Source organism: Garra rufa, chromosome 12 (assembly GCF_049309525.1).
Source record: "Garra rufa chromosome 12, GarRuf1.0, whole genome shotgun sequence".
Classification (NCBI taxonomy): Eukaryota; Metazoa; Chordata; class Actinopteri; order Cypriniformes; family Cyprinidae; genus Garra; species Garra rufa.
This window is the reverse complement of record NC_133372.1, coordinates 9,159,699-9,179,206: the sequence shown is the minus strand read 5'-3', so window position 1 is coordinate 9,179,206 and position 19,508 is coordinate 9,159,699. Positions and strand designations below refer to the sequence as shown.

At 35.0% G+C, this 19,508-nt stretch overlaps 2 protein-coding genes across 3 annotated transcripts in view; both read left to right on the top strand.

Moving 5' to 3' along the window:
• Window positions 1-7,204, top strand: part of slc44a2 (solute carrier family 44 member 2 (CTL2 blood group)) — a 31,882-nt gene extending 24,678 nt beyond the window's left edge. The window contains exon 22 of one of the 2 annotated variants that reach the window (XM_073851634.1): window positions 6,622-7,204. In XM_073851634.1, coding sequence (XP_073707735.1) covers window positions 6,622-6,731 — 110 coding nt within the window. In that variant the 3' untranslated portion in view covers window positions 6,732-7,204. Of the gene's footprint in view, window positions 1-4,750; window positions 6,141-6,621 lie in introns of those variants that run through there. The other variant, XM_073851633.1, reaches the window with a different exon arrangement.
• A 146-nt stretch (window positions 7,205-7,350) lies between these two features.
• odad3 (outer dynein arm docking complex subunit 3) lies at window positions 7,351-16,422 on the top strand. Its single transcript, XM_073852639.1, has 13 exons — window positions 7,351-7,486; window positions 7,816-7,925; window positions 8,017-8,094; window positions 9,702-9,872; window positions 9,975-10,076; window positions 10,779-10,904; window positions 11,028-11,150; window positions 11,394-11,540; window positions 12,825-12,985; window positions 13,156-13,312; window positions 14,269-14,418; window positions 14,610-14,694; window positions 15,874-16,422. Exons 1-13 carry the CDS (start codon window positions 7,390-7,392, stop codon window positions 16,002-16,004), a joined length of 1,638 nt encoding a protein of 545 aa, XP_073708740.1. The 5' UTR covers window positions 7,351-7,389; the 3' UTR covers window positions 16,005-16,422.
• The last annotated feature ends 3,086 nt before the right edge of the window (window positions 16,423-19,508 follow it).

Below are 19,508 nucleotides of genomic sequence, written 5' to 3'. Positions count from 1 at the left end.
TGAAAAATAATAAGCACAAGATAAATATTTATACACTTGCACGCACAAATCTGAAACTTGAATTCACAGTTATTCGTTTCACTCTTAAAATCGTGTTTTCTGCTCACATTTTTAGTTTTCGTACGTTTACGCTCTTTGCTCACTCGCTCTCGGTTCAACAATCTGCGCTTGGTTTTCTAAATGTTGCGCTCCTGGTTTCATGTAAATGAGGGCGGGCTCAAACATCACCATTGGTTCAACAGATGTGATTGACAGCCTCCTTCTCTAGCCAATCGATCAAAGCGCAGAAGTTGACGTCACTCCAATGCGTGATGGATGATTCCCGTCAGGAAAATGCTGGACAGTCTCAGTAGATTTTCCATAAGTATATTTTGTATGTTGAAAGTTGCACCCGTTTTACACCGCGGTCAAGCCAGCCGCCACCTGAATTCTGCTGCACGTCTATTTGTGGTATTACGGTACAGAGACTCGAAGCAGTCAAAAAGCTGACGAACATCTATATTCAGCCGGTAAAAATCAAATGTGCCCGAAAATAAGGGGAAACTATTTAAAAACATATCAATATTGTAGGCTTCATTAAAAAAAGATACAATTTGAATATACTTAACAGTGTAGTTTTCTTGATAAATAAAGTCATATTGTACATGTGTTATTAAAATTCCTTCAGAGTTAACATGAACACTTCAATAAATTATTTTTTCTGAATGACCGTGTCTCTATCTTTGTCAGCTTTCATGAGATTTTACTGTAGAATTTAGCAGAAAATAAATGGCAAATTCAGTCACTATTCATTACCAGTTCTTCACATGTAACACTCAAAATCCTTCATAGTTAACATGAAAATTTCTATTCATACTTCTTCAGAATACTCAAGACTCTGTCTGTGTCAGTTTTCATGACATTTTACTATAGAATTTAGCAGAAAATTAATTGCAAATTCTGTCACTATGCATTATAATGCATTAACGTTTGCATCTATATCTCATATTTTCTAAAAGCTAAGGGAGCAAAGTGTTTTTAAAATCAGTCAAATTATCTAGTTAATACAAAACTCTCATCAACATAAATTCATATAACATAATAAATGTTAATATTAAATAACCACAGTTAGTCTTTAGATAAGACCAGTAAATTACAATACTTTATCATCAACCAGGTAAAACTTCCTAATCATGTTTTCTTCTGGATTATTTTGCTATAACAAATGTGTTTTGCAGCAACCAAAAGATCAGAAGTAATTGTTAAAAAGTGAAGGATCAAGAACACAACTAAAGCAAACATTGATCACATGAATCTAAACCTCTGTTCTCAATCATAATTTAGTCAATCTGGTCAGTAGTGAATGAAGCTGGTGCTGCTGTGTGTGGAGTTTAGTCCTCCTCTGCTGAGATCTTCAGAGATTTATTGTGTTTTATTTCAGTTGATTTCATCTGAGGCTGTGACTAAGTCTGTTATAGCTGTCTTTCTGTTTGTCTCTTCTTTTTTTGTGTTTCTCTTTGCTTCATTAATTTTGCTTAACATTCTCTTTAAGTTCATCTCTGCTTCAGTGTTCAGTTAACACTGTATTGTGGGACCAAATACACTCTGAGCATTGTTGATAGATTTTATTAAAAAATAGATTTTTTTTTTTTTTTGTATTGCATACAAAATGTAAATGCAATGCAAAAATTAACTGAGACTGTCCAGCATTGTCCTGACGGGAATCATCCATCACGCATTGGAGTGACGTCAACTTCTGCGCTTTGATCGATTGGCTAGAGAAGGAGGCTGTCAATCACATCTGGTGAACCAATGGTGATGTTTGAGCCCGCCCTCATTTACATGAAACCAGGAGCGCAACATTTAGAAAACCAAGCGCAGATTGTTGAACCGAGAGCGAGTGAGCAAAGAGCGTAAACGTACGAAAACTAAAAATGTGAGCAGAAAACACGATTTTAAGAGTGAATCAAATAACTGTGAATTCAAGTTTCAGATTTGTGCGTGCAAGTGTATAAATATTTATCTTGTGCTTATTATTTTTCAGTTTGTGTCCACGTATTTTATTCTTCTGAATGTCTTTGCATTTAATTTTCATTTGCGTGCGATATATTTTTACATGCGTTTTCAAATCTTTGATTCACGCTTGTTATTTTTCGATCTGTGAGCGCAATACTTTTGAAGGAAATTTGACCCCATAATCTCCGGCTGAACGACAGTCTGCAACGCACACTTGGCGTCATTGGATTTCACACACGTGTAAAAGAAAAGCGAACTTTTATGCACAAGCTACGTTTGATACTAAATCTGTTTATGCTGGTGCTCATATGTGCATAAACACCACTGACCCTTACAAGATCCACCTCTATGGTTAAGCATTCATTATAAAACACTCACAGGACGTTCATTTTGAAATCTATGCAAATATTTTGAAATTTCACGCAAAAATACTATGGATCAGAGCCGCGAAATCATGAATAGTTTGTGAATCAACAGAGGACTTATGCGTGCCTTATGTACGACTGCAATATACACGAATGAATACATTAGGCACGCGCGAGTTTGTTATTACTCTGATCATCTTTGCCTTAACATTAAAGGGAAGGTTTGTTTCATGCAGCCAAGAGATGAAGTAGATACCTGTCTTCCCGCGGGGGTATAAGTTACTTTTATGTGGGCTTTTGCGGGACGAAATAACATATATTCCTTTTGGAGCGGGCGGACTCGGGACTAAAACATCCGTCCCTTGCAGATCTCTAAGATCAAGTTTGCGTGCAGCGCTAGCTTTGTCTTCGGTTTTTACAAAGTGTAGCCACACTTTTGAGCAATTCACGCGATCCATCTTGTACTAGACTGATATGTTTACATTACCACACAAGGTCCTGGCAGATCACTAGATGAAAAAATGCACCCAGGAATAGATAAGAGGAATCGAAATGTTTATTTTATAACAAGTATCCGATTCCCAACCCTACCATAAACACACTTCACCAATGATCTCACTCGCGGCGCGGATAACTGTCTCTCTCTGCCCGACTCTGGCTGGATCAGCAGGTTGCAGGGTGGCTCGTTAGACACGAGTGTTGCCAACAGGGACAGTGTAGAGTGCCCTCTGGTGGACAAACTATACAACGCCAACAATCATGACATGGTTAAAGGGTGTTTCGTCCGTTTTTTTTTTTTTTTTGAAATATTCATTTATCGGCCATTATAAATGCCGATACCGAATAGTTTGGAAAATGCCTAATATCGGCCGATAATATCGGCCCGCCGATATATCGGTCAGGCTCTAGTCCTCACATGCTACTTTGGTAAAACAGACCAAATAAAATAACATGAGAAAATTGCCTCCTTCAGAACACTGTACCGCACAGCACCCTACTGGAGGCGAGCCACGACGAGCTAGCATCTTCTCTTAACGATATTTTTAAAGACAACACTACATTTAAATAGCGACGTTATTAAAATCCTTTATGCCCCAGCATTATGGGGGCTACAAACTAACCAACTAAACAGCAGAGAACTTTTAACATCATGCAATGCTTATCATTCAGTATAGTTTCGTTGCTGTCCGCCATGTTGAAAGGTCAAAGTTTATCCCATCTCGGCAGCTCGGGTATCATAAATTTCGAGCTTTCCAGTGGAAATTACAATGTGAGTGGGTGTTCATGTGCAATTTAGATGTCGGATTTTGGTATTTACGATAGCACATGAAGGCAGCATTAATACTGTGTTGTTACCTGAATGATCCACAGCTGTTTTTTTCTTGTTAAGTGATAGTTGTTCATGAGTCCCTTGTTTGTCCTGAACAGTTAAACTGCCTGCTGTTCATCAGAAAAATCCTTCAGATTCCTCAAATTCTTTGGTTTTTCAGCATTTTTGTGTATTTAAACCCTTTCCAACAATAACTGTATGATTTTGAGATCTATCTTTGCACACTGAGGACAACTGAGGGACTCATATGCAACTATTACAGAAGGTTCAAATGCTCACTGATGCTCCAGAAGGAAACATGATGCATTAAGAGCCGGGGGCGTAAACTTTTGAAAAGAATGAAGATACATGAAGTACATTTTTCTTATTTTGCCTAAATATCATATTTTTTCATTTAGTACTGCACTTCAGAAGCTACATAAGATACTTATAACTTATTTTGTCTTCTAGGAAAGATGTATTTACCCTAAATGTTTTTCTCCAAAAGTTTTCAGCTCTTAATGTATTTCCTTCTGAAGCATCAGTTAGCGTTTGAACCTTCTGTAATAGTTGCATATGAGTCCCTCAGCTATCCTTAGTGTAAAAAGATGGATCTCAAAATCATACAGTCATTGTTGGAAAGGGTTTAAATACACAAAAATGCTGAAAAACCAAAGAATAGTCCACAGCTGTATTAAGAATCAAGTATATGTGAACTTTTGAACGGCGTAATTTTTTTTCTCTTGTGGACTATATGTAAACGTCTTATGTGAAATATCTTATTCAGGGCAGTATTAAATAAAAAATAACATGCATTTTGTATGATCTCCCTTATTTTTGTAAAATAATTAACATTTTGTATATTTTGCAAAAGTTCTGACTTTAACTATCTGCATATCACAAATGCTTACAGGGGCTTTTGGCTTGCTTCATGTCTAACCGTTTCCTTCTTTCTCTCTCTCTCTTTTTCTCTCTTCAACATGATTTTGTCCAATCATGTCCTTGTGCTCCTTTCCGCTACGTGCTCTTGTCAAAACACTAACATTTCAAAATAACCATCACACGCAAATACAAACTCAAGGCGAAGACCTGGAAAGAAATGACGGTTCTTCCGACAAACCGTTTTTCATGTCCCCTGAGCTGCACCAGATTTTGTCAATCGAAAAAAGCACTGAGGAGACAGACCATGCCGAGGTACCTGTCATACAGGTGCAAGCTGAGGAAGAAGTCCCATTGCAGGAGAATGGAGAGGTGCAGCTTAAAGAGCAGAGCGTCCTAAAGCAGGAGCAAGAAGAGGAGACGCCACTCAACCAGGAAACGCACATTGAAGAGCCGCCTCAAGAAACACAACCTCCAGAAGCACCTGAAGCTGCAGAGGACAAACCCGAAGAGCAGGTTACAACACAAGAGCCTGAACCGCCACAAGTGACCGCACACCAAAATGGACCCCAAGAGGTGGACGCTGAGGACAAGGAAGAGCAAGTGGCCCAACCACAAGCAGAACCACCACAGGCCGTGAACCAACAAGAACAAGAACCAGAGGAACCGAAGCCTCAAGAAAACGGACCTCAAGAGAGCGAGACCCTGCTCACCCCTCAGGAGTAACTAGACAAGGATGCACTTCGAAAACGTTTCAGAAAAGCCTACTGATTTGAGAACTGGTGCACTTTGGAGGCTTTGATAAGCCGTTTTGGAAAGTACCTCCTTCATTCGCGTCATAATGTTTACTCTATCAATCAATTTTGAGAACTGTCTCTTAATCAATAATCACTGGTCATAATGGATGGCATGACACAAAATAGGACAGAAACAAGCTTTTACTCAAAGTACGAGCAGTTTGACAAGTGGTTACGTGGACCTAAACCCATTAGATATGCCTACATAGCACTTGTAGAATGTGACTGTGTTCGTGTTTTATGTAGAACGTTTTAATGTAAGGACATATAAAAGTGTAATGTAGGTGCTTGACTTGTGCCTAATTATTGTTACTAATCAATGTCTTAATCATATTGAAGAATGCAAAAAGATTTTAAAGTATGGCTATGTTTACAGCAAAAACAACAACAAAAACATCTGTTTACAGTGATACCAGCCAAGACCAAACAATGCCATTTTGTAAGAATTTGTGCAAATGTATATGAGACTTGTGGTAATTTTATGCCTAATGTGAAAATTTTATGGTGCAGATTAAGAAAAAATAAAAAAGGAGCACCGAAAGCAAGTTAACGTAAAAAAACAAAACAATCAAAGAACGGAAAAAAAAAAAAAAAAAAACGTAACGCCCTTATATTTTGGTCTGCTGTGACTGGTTATTGTATTGACAGATTGCAATCTTTTCAATGCCTGATATTTATCGCTGTTTGCCACTCTGTTGCCTCTTTTTCTACCTCTGTGCTTCACTTTTCTCAATCTTTGCATGTTGGTAATGTGATCTCCCAGTGCTTTAATAAACCAAACTCGCTCTTTGTTGAGATCTCAAGGCTTTTTTGCTTTTAAGGCGCTGCTTCTGTTGCCATTTGTGACCATGGACCACAAAACCAGTCTTTAGTAGCATGGGTATATTTGACAATAACAATAGCCAAAAACTACATTGTATCATTAGGATATTAAGTAAAGATCATGTTCCATGAAGATTTTTTGTAAATTTCCTACCATAAATATATTAAAACTTAATTTTTTAGTAATAGCATCGCTAAGAACTTCATTTGCACAACTTTAAAGGCAATTTTCTCAATATTCTCAATTTTCTTAGATTCCAGATTTTCAAATAGTTGTATCTCGGCCAAATATTGCCCTATCCCAACAAACCAAACATCAATGGAAAGCAGTCAGCTTCTTTGGCCCTTAGAGCTGGTTTTGTGCTTCAGGGTCACATTTATATTAATATTTTTTCACAAATGTTTCATGTTAAGATCATGCTGTTTTTTCTCTCAACCTAAATTATTCCAACAGTGGAGGATCTGGAACGCAATGATGGAACAGCGGACAGGCCATACTTCATGCCAGAGACACTGCTGTCCATCCTCAAGAAGTCCAATGAGGGGGCAAAAACTGTGGACTAAGAAAAGAAGAAAAGACTGATAGAAAAAGAAGTGTAAGGGACAGAAAAGTAGAGAGACCTGCCATACTTGCACTGATTTTATAGCTCAGGCACCAGTCAGAGTAATACCAGTCATTACAGCCAGTGTTACATAGTTGTTTTTGCTAATTACATGGATTTGTATTTGTATATATTATGCTTTATTAGATTATGCACAACTGTCCTAATATTTTTCCCTTTGAATGTTACCGAATTACTTCAAATGCTTTATTCTCATGATGACAGTGTTTGAGATTGTGATATTTCGTCACAATAATGATAACTTCTTTATATCTGACAAGGTTTGAATATAATGAAAGCTCGTTTTGATGCAGTGTTTCTGCAGTGTTTTTAATGCGTCCGTTTGACGTAGCCATTTTGTGTTACTACTTGTATTGTTTGTTGCGAATGTAAATAATTCTGTGATGTGATACGGGGAGAAACTAATAAATATTAAGTAGGTCATGAATGTAATGTATTGTTCTCCTGGGCGTAAAGGTACGCAAGGGCGTAAACTACTTAATATTCATAAGATAGCTTCCAGTTTAGTTACTAGGCAACCAGTTGAAAACACAAACGAGGTTCTTGTGGGCAATGCGAAAGTGGAGGCAGAAACCCAACTATAAACACCAAAATAATAAATGTTTATAAAAATGCCCGCCACGTCTGTCTCTGAAGACATCGAGCCCCCTACCCATGATGAAATTTCAGAGCTTCAAAGAAAAATTCATCTTCTGAGTAAGTTTTTTGTTACACATTTCGCCGTTTAGCGTTAAGCTGTTTACTTAAAAAGTGATTATATTTAGTAATATCGCGGAAGTAGTGTAAAATGAGTATTCCCATTGTATTATTATTATTTTCCTCATTAGTTATTTATTCTCGATGTCAGCAGTCAACCTGAAGTTAACTTATTGAATAACAAAGTGGCTTTTTTTAACGGTTTAATACCGTTGTATTCATTTTAAATTAAACCAGGAGCTCAAAATTGTTAACAGAAATGTAAAATGGCTTTACGTTCAACATTACATTTTGCTCTATTAATATTTTTTTCTGTCACTGTCCACTAGATGGAGACTATTCGATAGCTCATATCGAAAACTCTCAGTCTGCCAAGAACATAGAAACTATCCAGCAGTTGAGACAAGAGAATGCAAACCTGAACAAGAAACAGCCTGAGGTCAAAAACACACATAATATTGAAATTAAACTATGATTTAAAGTATAGGTTGAACATATGTATTAATACATATATTGGTCACGCTGTCCAGGGAGATGAACAAGTTATCAAGGATGTTGTTCAAGGCCATGGGATGGAGAAAGAATCGTTCAGGAACATGTCTGTGAAGGTGAGGTTAAATGAACATTTTTGCTTAAACGAACAGTTCACAGAAAAATGTACATTTTCTGAAAATGTACTCACCCTCAGGCCATCAAAAATGTGGATGAGTTTGTTTCTTCATTGGAAGTGATTTGAAGAAATTTACCATTACATAACTTGCTCACCAATTGATCATCTGCAGTGAATGGGTGCCGTCAGAATGAGAATCTAAACAGCTGATAAAAACATAACTATAATTCACAAGCAATCCACATAACTCCAGTCTGGATTGAAAAGCTGCGTGTTTGTAAAATACAAATCCATCAAGACATTTTTAACTTCGAACAGTTGCTTCTGGCTAAAATACCAGTTCTCCATTTGTACTGTAATATTGCTTTCTCCAGTGAAAAAGACATCTCATCTGAATCAGTAGAGAAATGTGAACAGATCAAGCATCATTTGCAAGCAAAAAACATTCAAAAGCAGGCTTGTTTATGTGAGAAGGCAACAGGGGATGGACTTTTTATGGAGTATGGACATGTATTTAGTTTAATACGCCTTTAAAATACATTTAAAAAGCCTTAATGGTGAATTAGTTTCTTACAAACATGCAGCTTTTTTTCACAAGACATTAATTAATGGACTGGAGTCATGTGGATTACTTGTGGATTCTGACGGCACCCATTCACTGCAGAGGATCCACTGGTGAGCTAGTGATGTGATGCTAAATTCATCTACATGTTTGATTGCCTGAGAATGAGTACATTTTAGGCAAAACTTCATGTCTGGGTGAACTATTGCTTTTACGGAACTCAATGCATGGGTGATTCAACTGGTACTTAATTTATACAAAATAAAATTCAATATTTATGAATCAATTATTGAATGTTCTGGACAGTACATTTATTCCTGTTATTTCCTACAAATAAAAAGTAAAATAAAAATTGAATGTTTTGGACAGTATATTTATTCCAGTTACTTCCTACAAATAAAAAGTCAAATAAAAATTGAATGTTTTGGACAGTATATTTATTCCAGTTACTTCCTACAAATAAAAAGTCAAATAAAAATTGAATGTTTTGGACAGTATATTTATTCCAGTTACTTCCTACAAATAAAAAAGTAAAATAAAAATTTAGATAAAATAAAAATGGAATGTTTTGGACAGTATATTTATTCCAGCTACTTCCTACAAATAAAAAGTCAAATAAAAATTGAATGTTTTGGACAGTATATTTATCCCAGTTACTTCCTACAAATAAAAAAGTAAAATAAAAATTTAGATAAAACAAAAATGGAATGTTTTGGACAGTATATTTATTCCAGCTACTTCCTACAAATAAAAAGTAAAATAAAATTGGAATGTTTTGGACAGTATATTTATTCCAGTTACTTCCTACAAATAAAAAGTAAAATAAAAATTTAAATAAAATAAAAAAATGGAATGTTTTGGACAGTATATTTATTCCAATTTACTACAAATAAAAAGCAAAAAAAAAAAAAAAAAAAAAAAAAATCACTGCTGGGAAAAACTTGGAAAAATAGCCCATAATTAGACAATCACCTGCATATAACTGTGGTCCAGAAAGTTGTATTAGACTCTCCTCACTAATGACAGAAATCTTTGTTGTACAGGCAGCTCAGACAGTGCTGAAGAAACAGGTGTGTGATAAAATGAAGAAGCAGAATGCTATGAAACACACCACTCAGACACAGATTCGGCATTTAGAGGACTTGAAGCTCCTGGTACTGAAGCCACAGAACAGTAGCCCTCTGCCTGACACCCAGAAAGAAGAGGAGGAAAAGGTAGAAAATGTTTTTTGTTTTTTTCTGGACATTTTGGATGAACATTGGTGAATCTTAAAAAATATTTGTCCAATGTAATATTATTGTGTGCCTGTTGTATAGAAACTACGCATTTTGGAAAACAATTTGGAGAAATCGCAGCTGAAATATCATGAAGCAGAGCACATAACGCGAGGATACCGCAAGCTGAAGGAGCACCTACAGGTATCACACCTGGATTCAGCTATAAACATGTCACAAGCTGTGTATAAAGCACAATACCCTATATGTTACCCTGGAACACAAAACCAGTCTTAAGTCGCACAGGTATATTTGTAGCAAGAACTAACAATACATTGTTTGGGTCAAAATTATAATTTTTTTAAATGCCAAAAATCATTAGTGTATTAAGTAAAGATTATGTTCCATTAAGATATTTAGTAAACTTCCTACAATAAATGTATCAAAACGTAATTTTTTATTAGTAATATGCATTGCTAGAACTTCATTTGGACAACTTTAAAGACAATTTTCTCAATATTTTGATTTGTTTCACCCTCAGATTCTAGATTTTCAAATAGTTGTAAATTAAATAAAAAAGGCCTTATGACTGGTTTTGTGGTTCAGGGTCACATATACACTACCAGTCAAAAGTTTGGAAACACTTACCCATCAAAGAGAATGGGGAAGTGTGGCCAAACCTTTGACTGGTAGTTTAGGTAATGGGAAAAAAGAAAGCAATTATTAAAATTATATTACAGTATCACTTACTGTTTTTACTGTATTTTTATCAAAGAAATGCAGCCTTAGTAAGCATAAAATACTTTTTCAAAAACAATAAAAAATGTTGCCAATCCCAAACTTTTCAAAGGTAGTGTATGTTATTATAACGACATTTTTTAATTCACTTCTGTTCTGTTTATTCAGGAAGAAAGTTTTACATTTCAACCACAGCTGGACAGGATGGAGACTGAGGTCTATTGGCAGACACAAGTGCTCAAAGACCTACAGGTCATGAACAACAACGTTCTCCTGTTCAAGGATGCAGCCAAGGTAAAGACAAAGCATTTAATGAATAATTGAACAATTTAATGAGACAATAAAGCAAGCGTATGTGTAAGCATGCCAAGGTAAAGGTCATCCAAGTAATGCTGACAGTAATGTGTGTGTGTCCAGGCTGAACTACAGCTCCAGGAGGAGCAGGTGTACAGAGAGCGCAGAGAAAGAGAGAAAATTCTCTCTCGCTACAAGAAGCAGGCAGAGGAGAGGATGGCTCAGGCAGAGAAGATGAAGAGAAGAGTAAGCAATTACATCTACAGCAACTAGAGTACAGCTAACAACGCAGTAAAAAGCATAGAAATATGTGTCGTACTTATAGAACTTCTTGCGTGAAGTGCACAGGAGACTGGACTTGCAACTGATTGTTTTTAATACTGAATTAATTATATTAGACTTCTCCGTTTGACCAAAAGTCTCTAATTCGATTTTGTCAAGTTTAACCAACTGTGTTCTCTCCATTCCCTTTCCATCTGTCACATCCAGCCCCAGTGGGCGACCATGAACCCTGATGAGCTGAGCAGTGAAGCCCCACGCAGTCCCGCCACAGTAGGGGAAGAAGAAGAATCCATCTCGACTTTTGAGGAAGCTTTCCAGCATGCCAAAGAGGCCACTGGAGTCACAGACTCACAGGTGAGGGCAGACAATATTAACCCTATAAAGCCTACTGTATTAAAAGATTTCTTAGGCCTCGAAATTGTTAACATGAGAAAAAACTTTTTTAAATTGATGGTAATATTTTAAAGGGATAATTCACCCATAAATGAAAATTCTGTCACCCCTATGATGTTCCAAACCAATAAGACCTTCGTTCATCTTTGGAACAAAAATTAAGACATTTTTGATGAAGTCAGCATAGACAGCAACACAACTGATATGTTCAAGTCCCAGAAAGGTAGTAGGGACATTGTTAAAATAGTCCATGTGACATCAGTGATTCAACCTTAATTTTATGAAGAGAATAATTTTTGTGCACAAAGAAAACTTCTTCAGGTCCCACTGATTTTTTCTGTTTTCAGCCTATTTGTTTAAACCCTTTCCAACAATGACTGTATGATTTTGAGATCCATCTTTTCACACTGAGGACAACTGAGGGACTCATAATCAACTTACAAACGTTTCAAACACTCAATGATGCTTCAGAAGAAAAAAAAACAATGCATTAAGAGCTGGGGGTGAAAACTTTTGAACGGAATAAGGATGTGTACTTTTTCTTATTTTGCCTAGATACCTTTTTTCATTTAGTACTGCTCTTCAGAATATACAGAGGATACTTTCATGTTCACCAGAAGACAAAATAAGTTAAATTTACCCTGATCTTCAAATTCAAAAAGGTTTTCACCCCCCAGCTCTTAATGCATTGTCTTTCCTTCTGAAGCATCAGTGAGCATTTGAACCTTCTGTAATAGTTGGATATGAATCTCTCAGTTGTCCTCTGTGTGAAAAAATTGATCTCAAAATCATACAGTCATTGTTGGAAAGGGTTAAAATACACAAAAATGCCGAACAACCAAAGAATTTGTGGGACCTAAAGGATTTTTCTGAAGAACAGCGGGCAGTTTAACTGTTCAAGACAAACACAGGACTCATGAACAACTATCATTAAACAAAAAAGACAGCTGTGGATCATTCAGGAAACAACACATTTTTTAAAATCAACTTTTGAACAGGGTCATTTTTATAAATTCAACTATTATTTTCTCTTATGGACTATAAGTAAACATATTTTATGTGAAACATCTTACTTAGTACTAAATAAAAAAAATAGCATGCGTTTTGTATCATCCTTCTTAACATTTTGCAGATTCTGAAAAGTGTATGTAAACTTTTGACTTCAACTGTATTTAGATTGCTTTATTATGCTCAGGTAAGAAGTTCTTGTGTTGAGCATGTGTTTATTCATGATGTCTCTTATAGGAAATAGTGGACAGGTTTATCTCCCAGGGAGAAACGCAGGACCATTTGGAGAAGATGAAAGCAGAAAATGAAAGAATGCTGCTTGAACTGAAGGAAGAGAGGAATACATCACAGACTCAGTTTCAGGATGTAAAATACTCAAGAGAAACTGAATTCTCAAGGTGAGAGCTGACATTGTATGCTGTATGAATACTGGAGTATCACTTGACATGCTCTGTTATTGTGACTGAATGCTTTAAGCCTTTACACTTTCTCAGTGGCATGATATAATAACTTTATTGTCATCGGTTAGCTCTCTAATTCTCTTTTGGCCATATGTTTGATTGTTCAGTATCCGGCAGATGCTGCAGGAATGTGAGCGTGACCTGCAGCAAGAGCAGGAGCATCGTGATGCAGCTAAAGATGGCCTGGACAGACTCACACATTCACTAAACACTGTCAAAGCAGGAGTGCAGCAGCTCAGCGACAAATTACAGCACATACCACTGGTACTAATGAATTTTGTCAAATACATTAAACATGCTCCACAAAACATGTTATTTTCGTCATCTGGGTAATAATTGGGAGTTTCTACGAATTTCAGTTTTCTAGAATTTAAAGGGGTCATTACTTTTTTTCACACTTGATTTTCTTCCCTGAGGTCCATTTATAATGTTAGTCATGGTTTCATGCACCAGTAACCAATAATAGTTTCATTTGTTTGTAATTTAGCTGACCTTTTCCACTCTCTCTGTGACCCTTAAAATTAAACAGGCTGTTAGACAAAGCAAAAGACTTGGTTATAATTGAATAACTTATTTGCATGTCAATACTATATACAGTTTAAATTGAATGACTGTATTTTAATTCTGGTACAGGATTTCTGAAAGGTATAGTATGTTTTATAGTACACCATACTGGTATGTATTCTACTGCTCAAAAGTTTAGATTTTTTTAATGTTTTTGAAAGTCTCTTATACTCACAAAGGCTGATTTTTTTTTTTAATCAAGAGCACAGTAAAAACAATAATATTGTGATATATTTATACAATTTAAAATAACTGTTTTCTATTTTAATGTTTAAAAACTGAATTTATTCCTGTGACGCAAAGCTGAATTTTCCTCAGCCATTACTTCAATGTTTAGTGTCACATGATCCTTTAGAAATCATTCAGAAAACTCAAAAACTTTTCCTATTAATAATGTTGAAAACAGTTGTGCTTAATATTTATATTTGGATTATTTGATGAATAGAAAACTGAAAATAACATTTATTTGAAATAGAAATATTTTGTAACATTACATTTTTTTCGTCTTATTAAAAATTTGAATTAGAAATCTGCCCTTAAAATTTGAATGGTGGTATATAAGAATATTGTTTGAATAAAATATATAAATTGCATTAGAAATATTGTAACTGAGCAGACATTATAAATATCTAAACATTTTCTGTGGTTTTTGGCAGATGAAGGCTCCTGCATCACAGCTGCCTCTAGACTCAGAAGAACACATGTTACAGCTGATGTCTGAGGCTGATCAGAAACTGAAACTGCTAAAGGAAGAACTACAGGGCAAAGATCTGGCAACCATCATGAAGGAGTTAGAGGAAGAAGAGGTGAGGAACACTGATTAGTCATGTTGGTGTAATTATATTTTGGCTTGTTGAGGATGTGTCACTTGTGAAACATATTAATGCTACGTTAACTGTTTTGTTTACTTTAGGAAAATGTGTCACATTTGATTTTTTGTAAGCTATTAAATAACCTTTACTAATATTTTACTGTTGTTTTTTATGTCGTCCTGCAGTTCCATGCCAGAATAGCAGGAAAGCTACCCCAGTACAACACTCGCATTCAGCTGCCTGAGGCCCAGAAACAGGACTTTTTTGATGGTGAGACACTACTTCGTATTTCCATGGCATCCTATTTCTGACGCATAAGAAAAACAATCATGTTTTGGTAAATCATAATGAAATTAAAAAAAATCAAAAATATGACATAAAAAGTCAAAAATATGAAGTGCTAATTAATAATAATGAGATAAAAATACAAACAAATTAGATTAAAATGTAAAATTATAAGATAAATTGTTTAAAATATAAGTGTCATGTTGACACTTATATTCAAAGTAAATTTTTTTGTCATAGTTGTAATGTAGTTTTAATTTTGGCGGGTTTGAAAACTTTTGAACAGAATGAATTTTTTTTTTTTTAACGGCCCTTCAGAAGCTACAAAGATACGTGTTTCCCTGATCTTCAAATTCTAAAAGTTTTCACCCCCAGGCTCATAATGCATTGTGTTTCCTTCTGGATTATAGCCGTAATAGTTACATATGAGTCCCTCAGTTGTCCTCAGTGTAAAAAGATGGATCTCAAAATCAAACAGTCATTGTTAAAAAAGGGTTTAAATACACAAAAACGCTGAAAAACCAAAGAATTTGTGGGTCCTGAAGAATTTTTCTAAAGAACAGCGGGCAGTTTAACTGTTCAGAACTAACAAGGGACTCATGAACAACTATCATTAAACAAAAAAAATCTTATTTAGGTCAGTAGTAAATAAAAATAATTCTGCATTCTGTATGATCCCTCTTATTTTGGTAAAATAATTAACATTTTGCAGATTCTGCAAGGTGCATGTAAACTTTTGACTTCAACTGTAAAAACTTAACATATTGTTTTTAAGCATTTTTAAATTCTATTTCTTTATCCTAGATACTCTTATTTGCACTAGTGATCACTGGTTTGTAAACTTGGAAAGCTCTTGACAGGCATGGCCATGATGTTTTGCTCTGGTACACAGTTTAAAAGCTTCCTCTTATCAAGTAGATGTTAACCTGTGCTCTCTTGGTCGAGTACTTTCTTCTGTCTGTACCCTGTGAGGTACTTTAAAGCTCACCTTCCTAGAGTGTTGGTGGATTAGAAGTCAGATTTTCTTTATGTGTGATTGTGTGTGTGACTCAGAGACTGACCTACTGGTACTTGATCCATATAAAAGAAACAATATCAGAACTGATATTGGTGACATAGACAAAGGTGACATAATACACACCTGCATGTCATTTCTGTCAACAGATGAGGAGGACAGCGGCGTTGATGATGGTGATGTCACTAACCGTGTCACACTGAAACACCAGTCGCAGTCTATCATTGACGCCAACACCAGGAGGAAAACTCGCATCAAAAAGAGGAAAGGCCAACTCTGATCTAATTTAGTCATAGGAGAGTTAATAAACATCTGACCCGGTAAAAAAACATGATCAGCTGTAGCAACACATTTCCTGGAAGCTGTATGTCTGTGCATTCATGCTTAAAAAAAGAAATGAATTCTTGAGCTACTGTACTGTTTGATTATAATAAATGCATTAGCTGCTGAAGTTGTTTGCACGCATGATTACTTACGTGCAAGACGACTCATGACTCTAACGTGACGCCTGTTGAAGATCTCATTTCTCACATGACACCTGTGTGAAGATAAGACACAAATTCCATCTCATCAAAGAATTTGAAAAATGTCCTGTGGATCCCTCTATTGATTTACTGCATACATGTACACTGTCAGTGACATTAATGGTGTTACAAATGACTAAAATATTGCTGTTCTTTTGCACTTTCTATTCATTAAAGAATCTTGGGGGGGAAATCAGCAAATCAGCATATTAGAATGATTTCTGAATGATCATGTGACAATATTACTGTCATTACTGTATTTTAAAATAAATGCATGGGTGAATTAAGGAAAGATAGCATTTAAAAACCACTCCAAACTTTTGAATGGTAGCGTACTGTGTTAAAGTTATAAAGAATAACATTTCCTTGTACAGGTTCACTGTCTAGATCATTTACCCTCCCTGACCTTGTTATATAAGACTCAGAAGGCACTGAAGCAGATAACAGCGTAAGCGGCTGAGCTGTACACCAGGGTGTGAGCGGGTGTTTGTGTGTGTTTCATAAGGCCTCGCTGCCATTAGTACTGAAACATGCACTTACGAGATAATAGTTCAAATCTATGCTTCCTTTCTGTGCATGTCATGGTTTCATCATCACCCCCATTATGTCCCTTTTTCTAGCTACAGTAATTATCAGCATTCATGAATCTTTATTCACAATTGTAATCAAATTAAATCACTGCTGATTTAGCTGTCATTTTCTGCTATCTTCCATAAGTAAATAAATATGAAACCTTGCAGAGGAATCACAGGCTAGTTAGTGTAATTGTCAGATATTCACAGGTTTTGATGATACACTTGTGCAATGTGCATAAACCTCACATTAAACTAAGACTTATAAAGAGAAATGTGTGTGCTTTTTTATTCAGACATAGTGTTTTTTTTATTTTATAAACGCCACATTCAACAAATATGGGACACTTTATTAACCTATAAGTTAAAAAAGAATTAAAGGATCTTTGTGAATTAAATTATAGGCTATAACACAAAACTGACCTAGCATGTCAATATCCAAAACGACTTATTTACAGCCAAAGAAAGCCAAGAATATCTCGTTAATTAATGAGGCATTAATGGTTGTGATTCAGTATATGAATACATTGTTTTGTTTTTAGTCTGAATCATACACTTAATAAGCGATGACATTTCCTTTTCTGCTATTTCATAACATCTTACCAATGCAGTCTGGTAACCGCGCGAGGTTGAAGTATACGCACAACCGCACGATTTTACTTCTCATAAACGTCAAAGTTTTATTTTTCTTCGCCAAATTTAAAAACAAAAGTGAGTTTTTCTTATAGAACGCGCGTTTGTGCTCGAAAATAAGTTAAAAGGAGGAGACGGTATGGATTGTAAATCTGAGAGGAGAAGGCCTGTTTCTTTGTTTACAACGGTGAGATTTGCAGGTACTTGAAATTGAACGCTGTTTAAAGGGTTTTGAGGTTTCTGCTTTAACTCGGGCAAACTTTTGATTGTCATAAGAGAATATTGTGTACTTTATTATTAAATATCGTTCAGAACTGTTCAGAACACAACAGAACATCTTAAAGTTTTAATAGATACACCTACAATCTGTGTTGTGGTATTAGTTCCCTTAGTAGGGCACATGTGGTCACTTTTTTTCTTTTGGAGTAATCACTTTTTTGGTATCTCATTTATTTAACGTTTAATGTGCTTAGCATTGTGCACTTTTACTAGTTTATTCAGTCTTCTACAGACAAACCCACAACAACACTGAACTGTACTATTACTGCTAATTAACATGTACAACAAAAGACTGTCAGAAAAACAAGAGATTGCATGCACTGGGTGGAATAAGCTGAACTGACAGCCCAATTAGTTTGTGTAACAATCAGATTATTGTGTGAGTTTGAGCATGTTAGTAAGCATGGAGATATTTAGAGATGGACGGATGAGAAATGCAGGGTTACTTAAGTTTAGATGACCTCCTGAGTTCAGTCTCTTCTGCTGAAGACATTAGAAAGTGTTCAGTTTTTTAGATCTGATCAGTCATTTAGATCAGGATCTTTCTGGAAGGTCGTGACACCCTCTCTCCTTGTTTTAGCAGAGTACAAACATGGATTATTAGGAGCTGATCCACCACAAACAGGATAAGGAGCATCTTCCACAGTGAGTAGCTCATCCTGTATTTCACTAGAGTTAAAGCTGTTTTTCGCAAGTCTCTTACATTCCAAACAATTAATTAATGTCATTTTAAATAGAAATTAAATTATTGACTTACATTAATGTTTACATAACATCCAAAGTTATATTATGATAATATTAATAAAATATTAAAATGACAATAAATAAAATAAATGATAAAATTGCATTTATCAACATAACATGCCATTAAACTACAACAAATTATAGGATAAAATATAACTTTTAAGACTTGTAAAGCCTTGAGGTTTTAGTCTTATTTCAATGGTCTTATTCATTATTATAGTTAACTAAAACTAAAACCATAAAAAATGAAATGTTGAAATAAAAATAAAATATAAAACATTTTTATTTTAGCTAGTTGCCAGGGTAATATTTCACTTTAATTTAGTTTCATTTAATGTACTAAAATAACAAGCTAATATTAAAATTAATTTAAAATGTACACTACCAGTCATAAGTTTTTGAACAGAAAGAATTGTAATGTTTTTTTGTTTTTTTTTAAGAATTCTCTTCTATTCACCAAGCCTGCATTTATTTGATTCAAAATACAGCAGAAGCAGTAATATTGTATTTTTTACTATTCAAAATAGCTGCTTTCTATATCAATATATGAGATGTGATCCAAAGCTAAATTTTCAGTATCATTACTCCAGTCTTCAGTGTCACATCTAATATTCTGATTTGCTGTTCAAGAATTTTTTTTTATTATCAATATTTAATATTCTTTGATAGAAATAGAAAGATCCAAAGTTTAGCATTTATCTGAAATAAAAAGCTTTTGCAGCATTATACACTAAACCATTCAAAAGCTTGGAGTCAGTATAATTGTTTTTTACTTTTTGAGAAAAAAAAAATAAAGAAATAAAAATTTTAATTTAGCAAGGTCAAAAGTGACAATAAAAACATTTATAATGTTACAAAAGATTTATATTTTAGATAAATGCTGTTCTTCTGAACTTTCTATTCATCGAAAAAACTTGACAAATTCTACTCAGCTGTTTTCAACAATAATAAATGTTTTTTGAGCAGCAGGTCAGAATATTAGAATGATTTCTGAAGGATTATGTGACACTAAAGACTGGAGTAATAATGCTA

What these genes read in the sequence shown, in the direction of transcription:
- odad3 (XM_073852639.1), top strand. Translation starts at nt 7,390, where the DNA reads ATGTTTATAAAAATGCCCGCCACGTCTGTCTCTGAAGACATCGAGCCC. An exon ending in TCAGGAACATGTCTGTGAAG is followed by an intron (nt 8,095 to 9,701) that starts GTGAGGTTAAAT and finishes TTTGTTGTACAG; the next exon opens with GCAGCTCAGACAGTGCTGAA. An exon ending in GAAACAGGACTTTTTTGATG is followed by an intron (nt 14,695 to 15,873) that starts GTGAGACACTAC and finishes TTCTGTCAACAG; the next exon opens with ATGAGGAGGACAGCGGCGTT.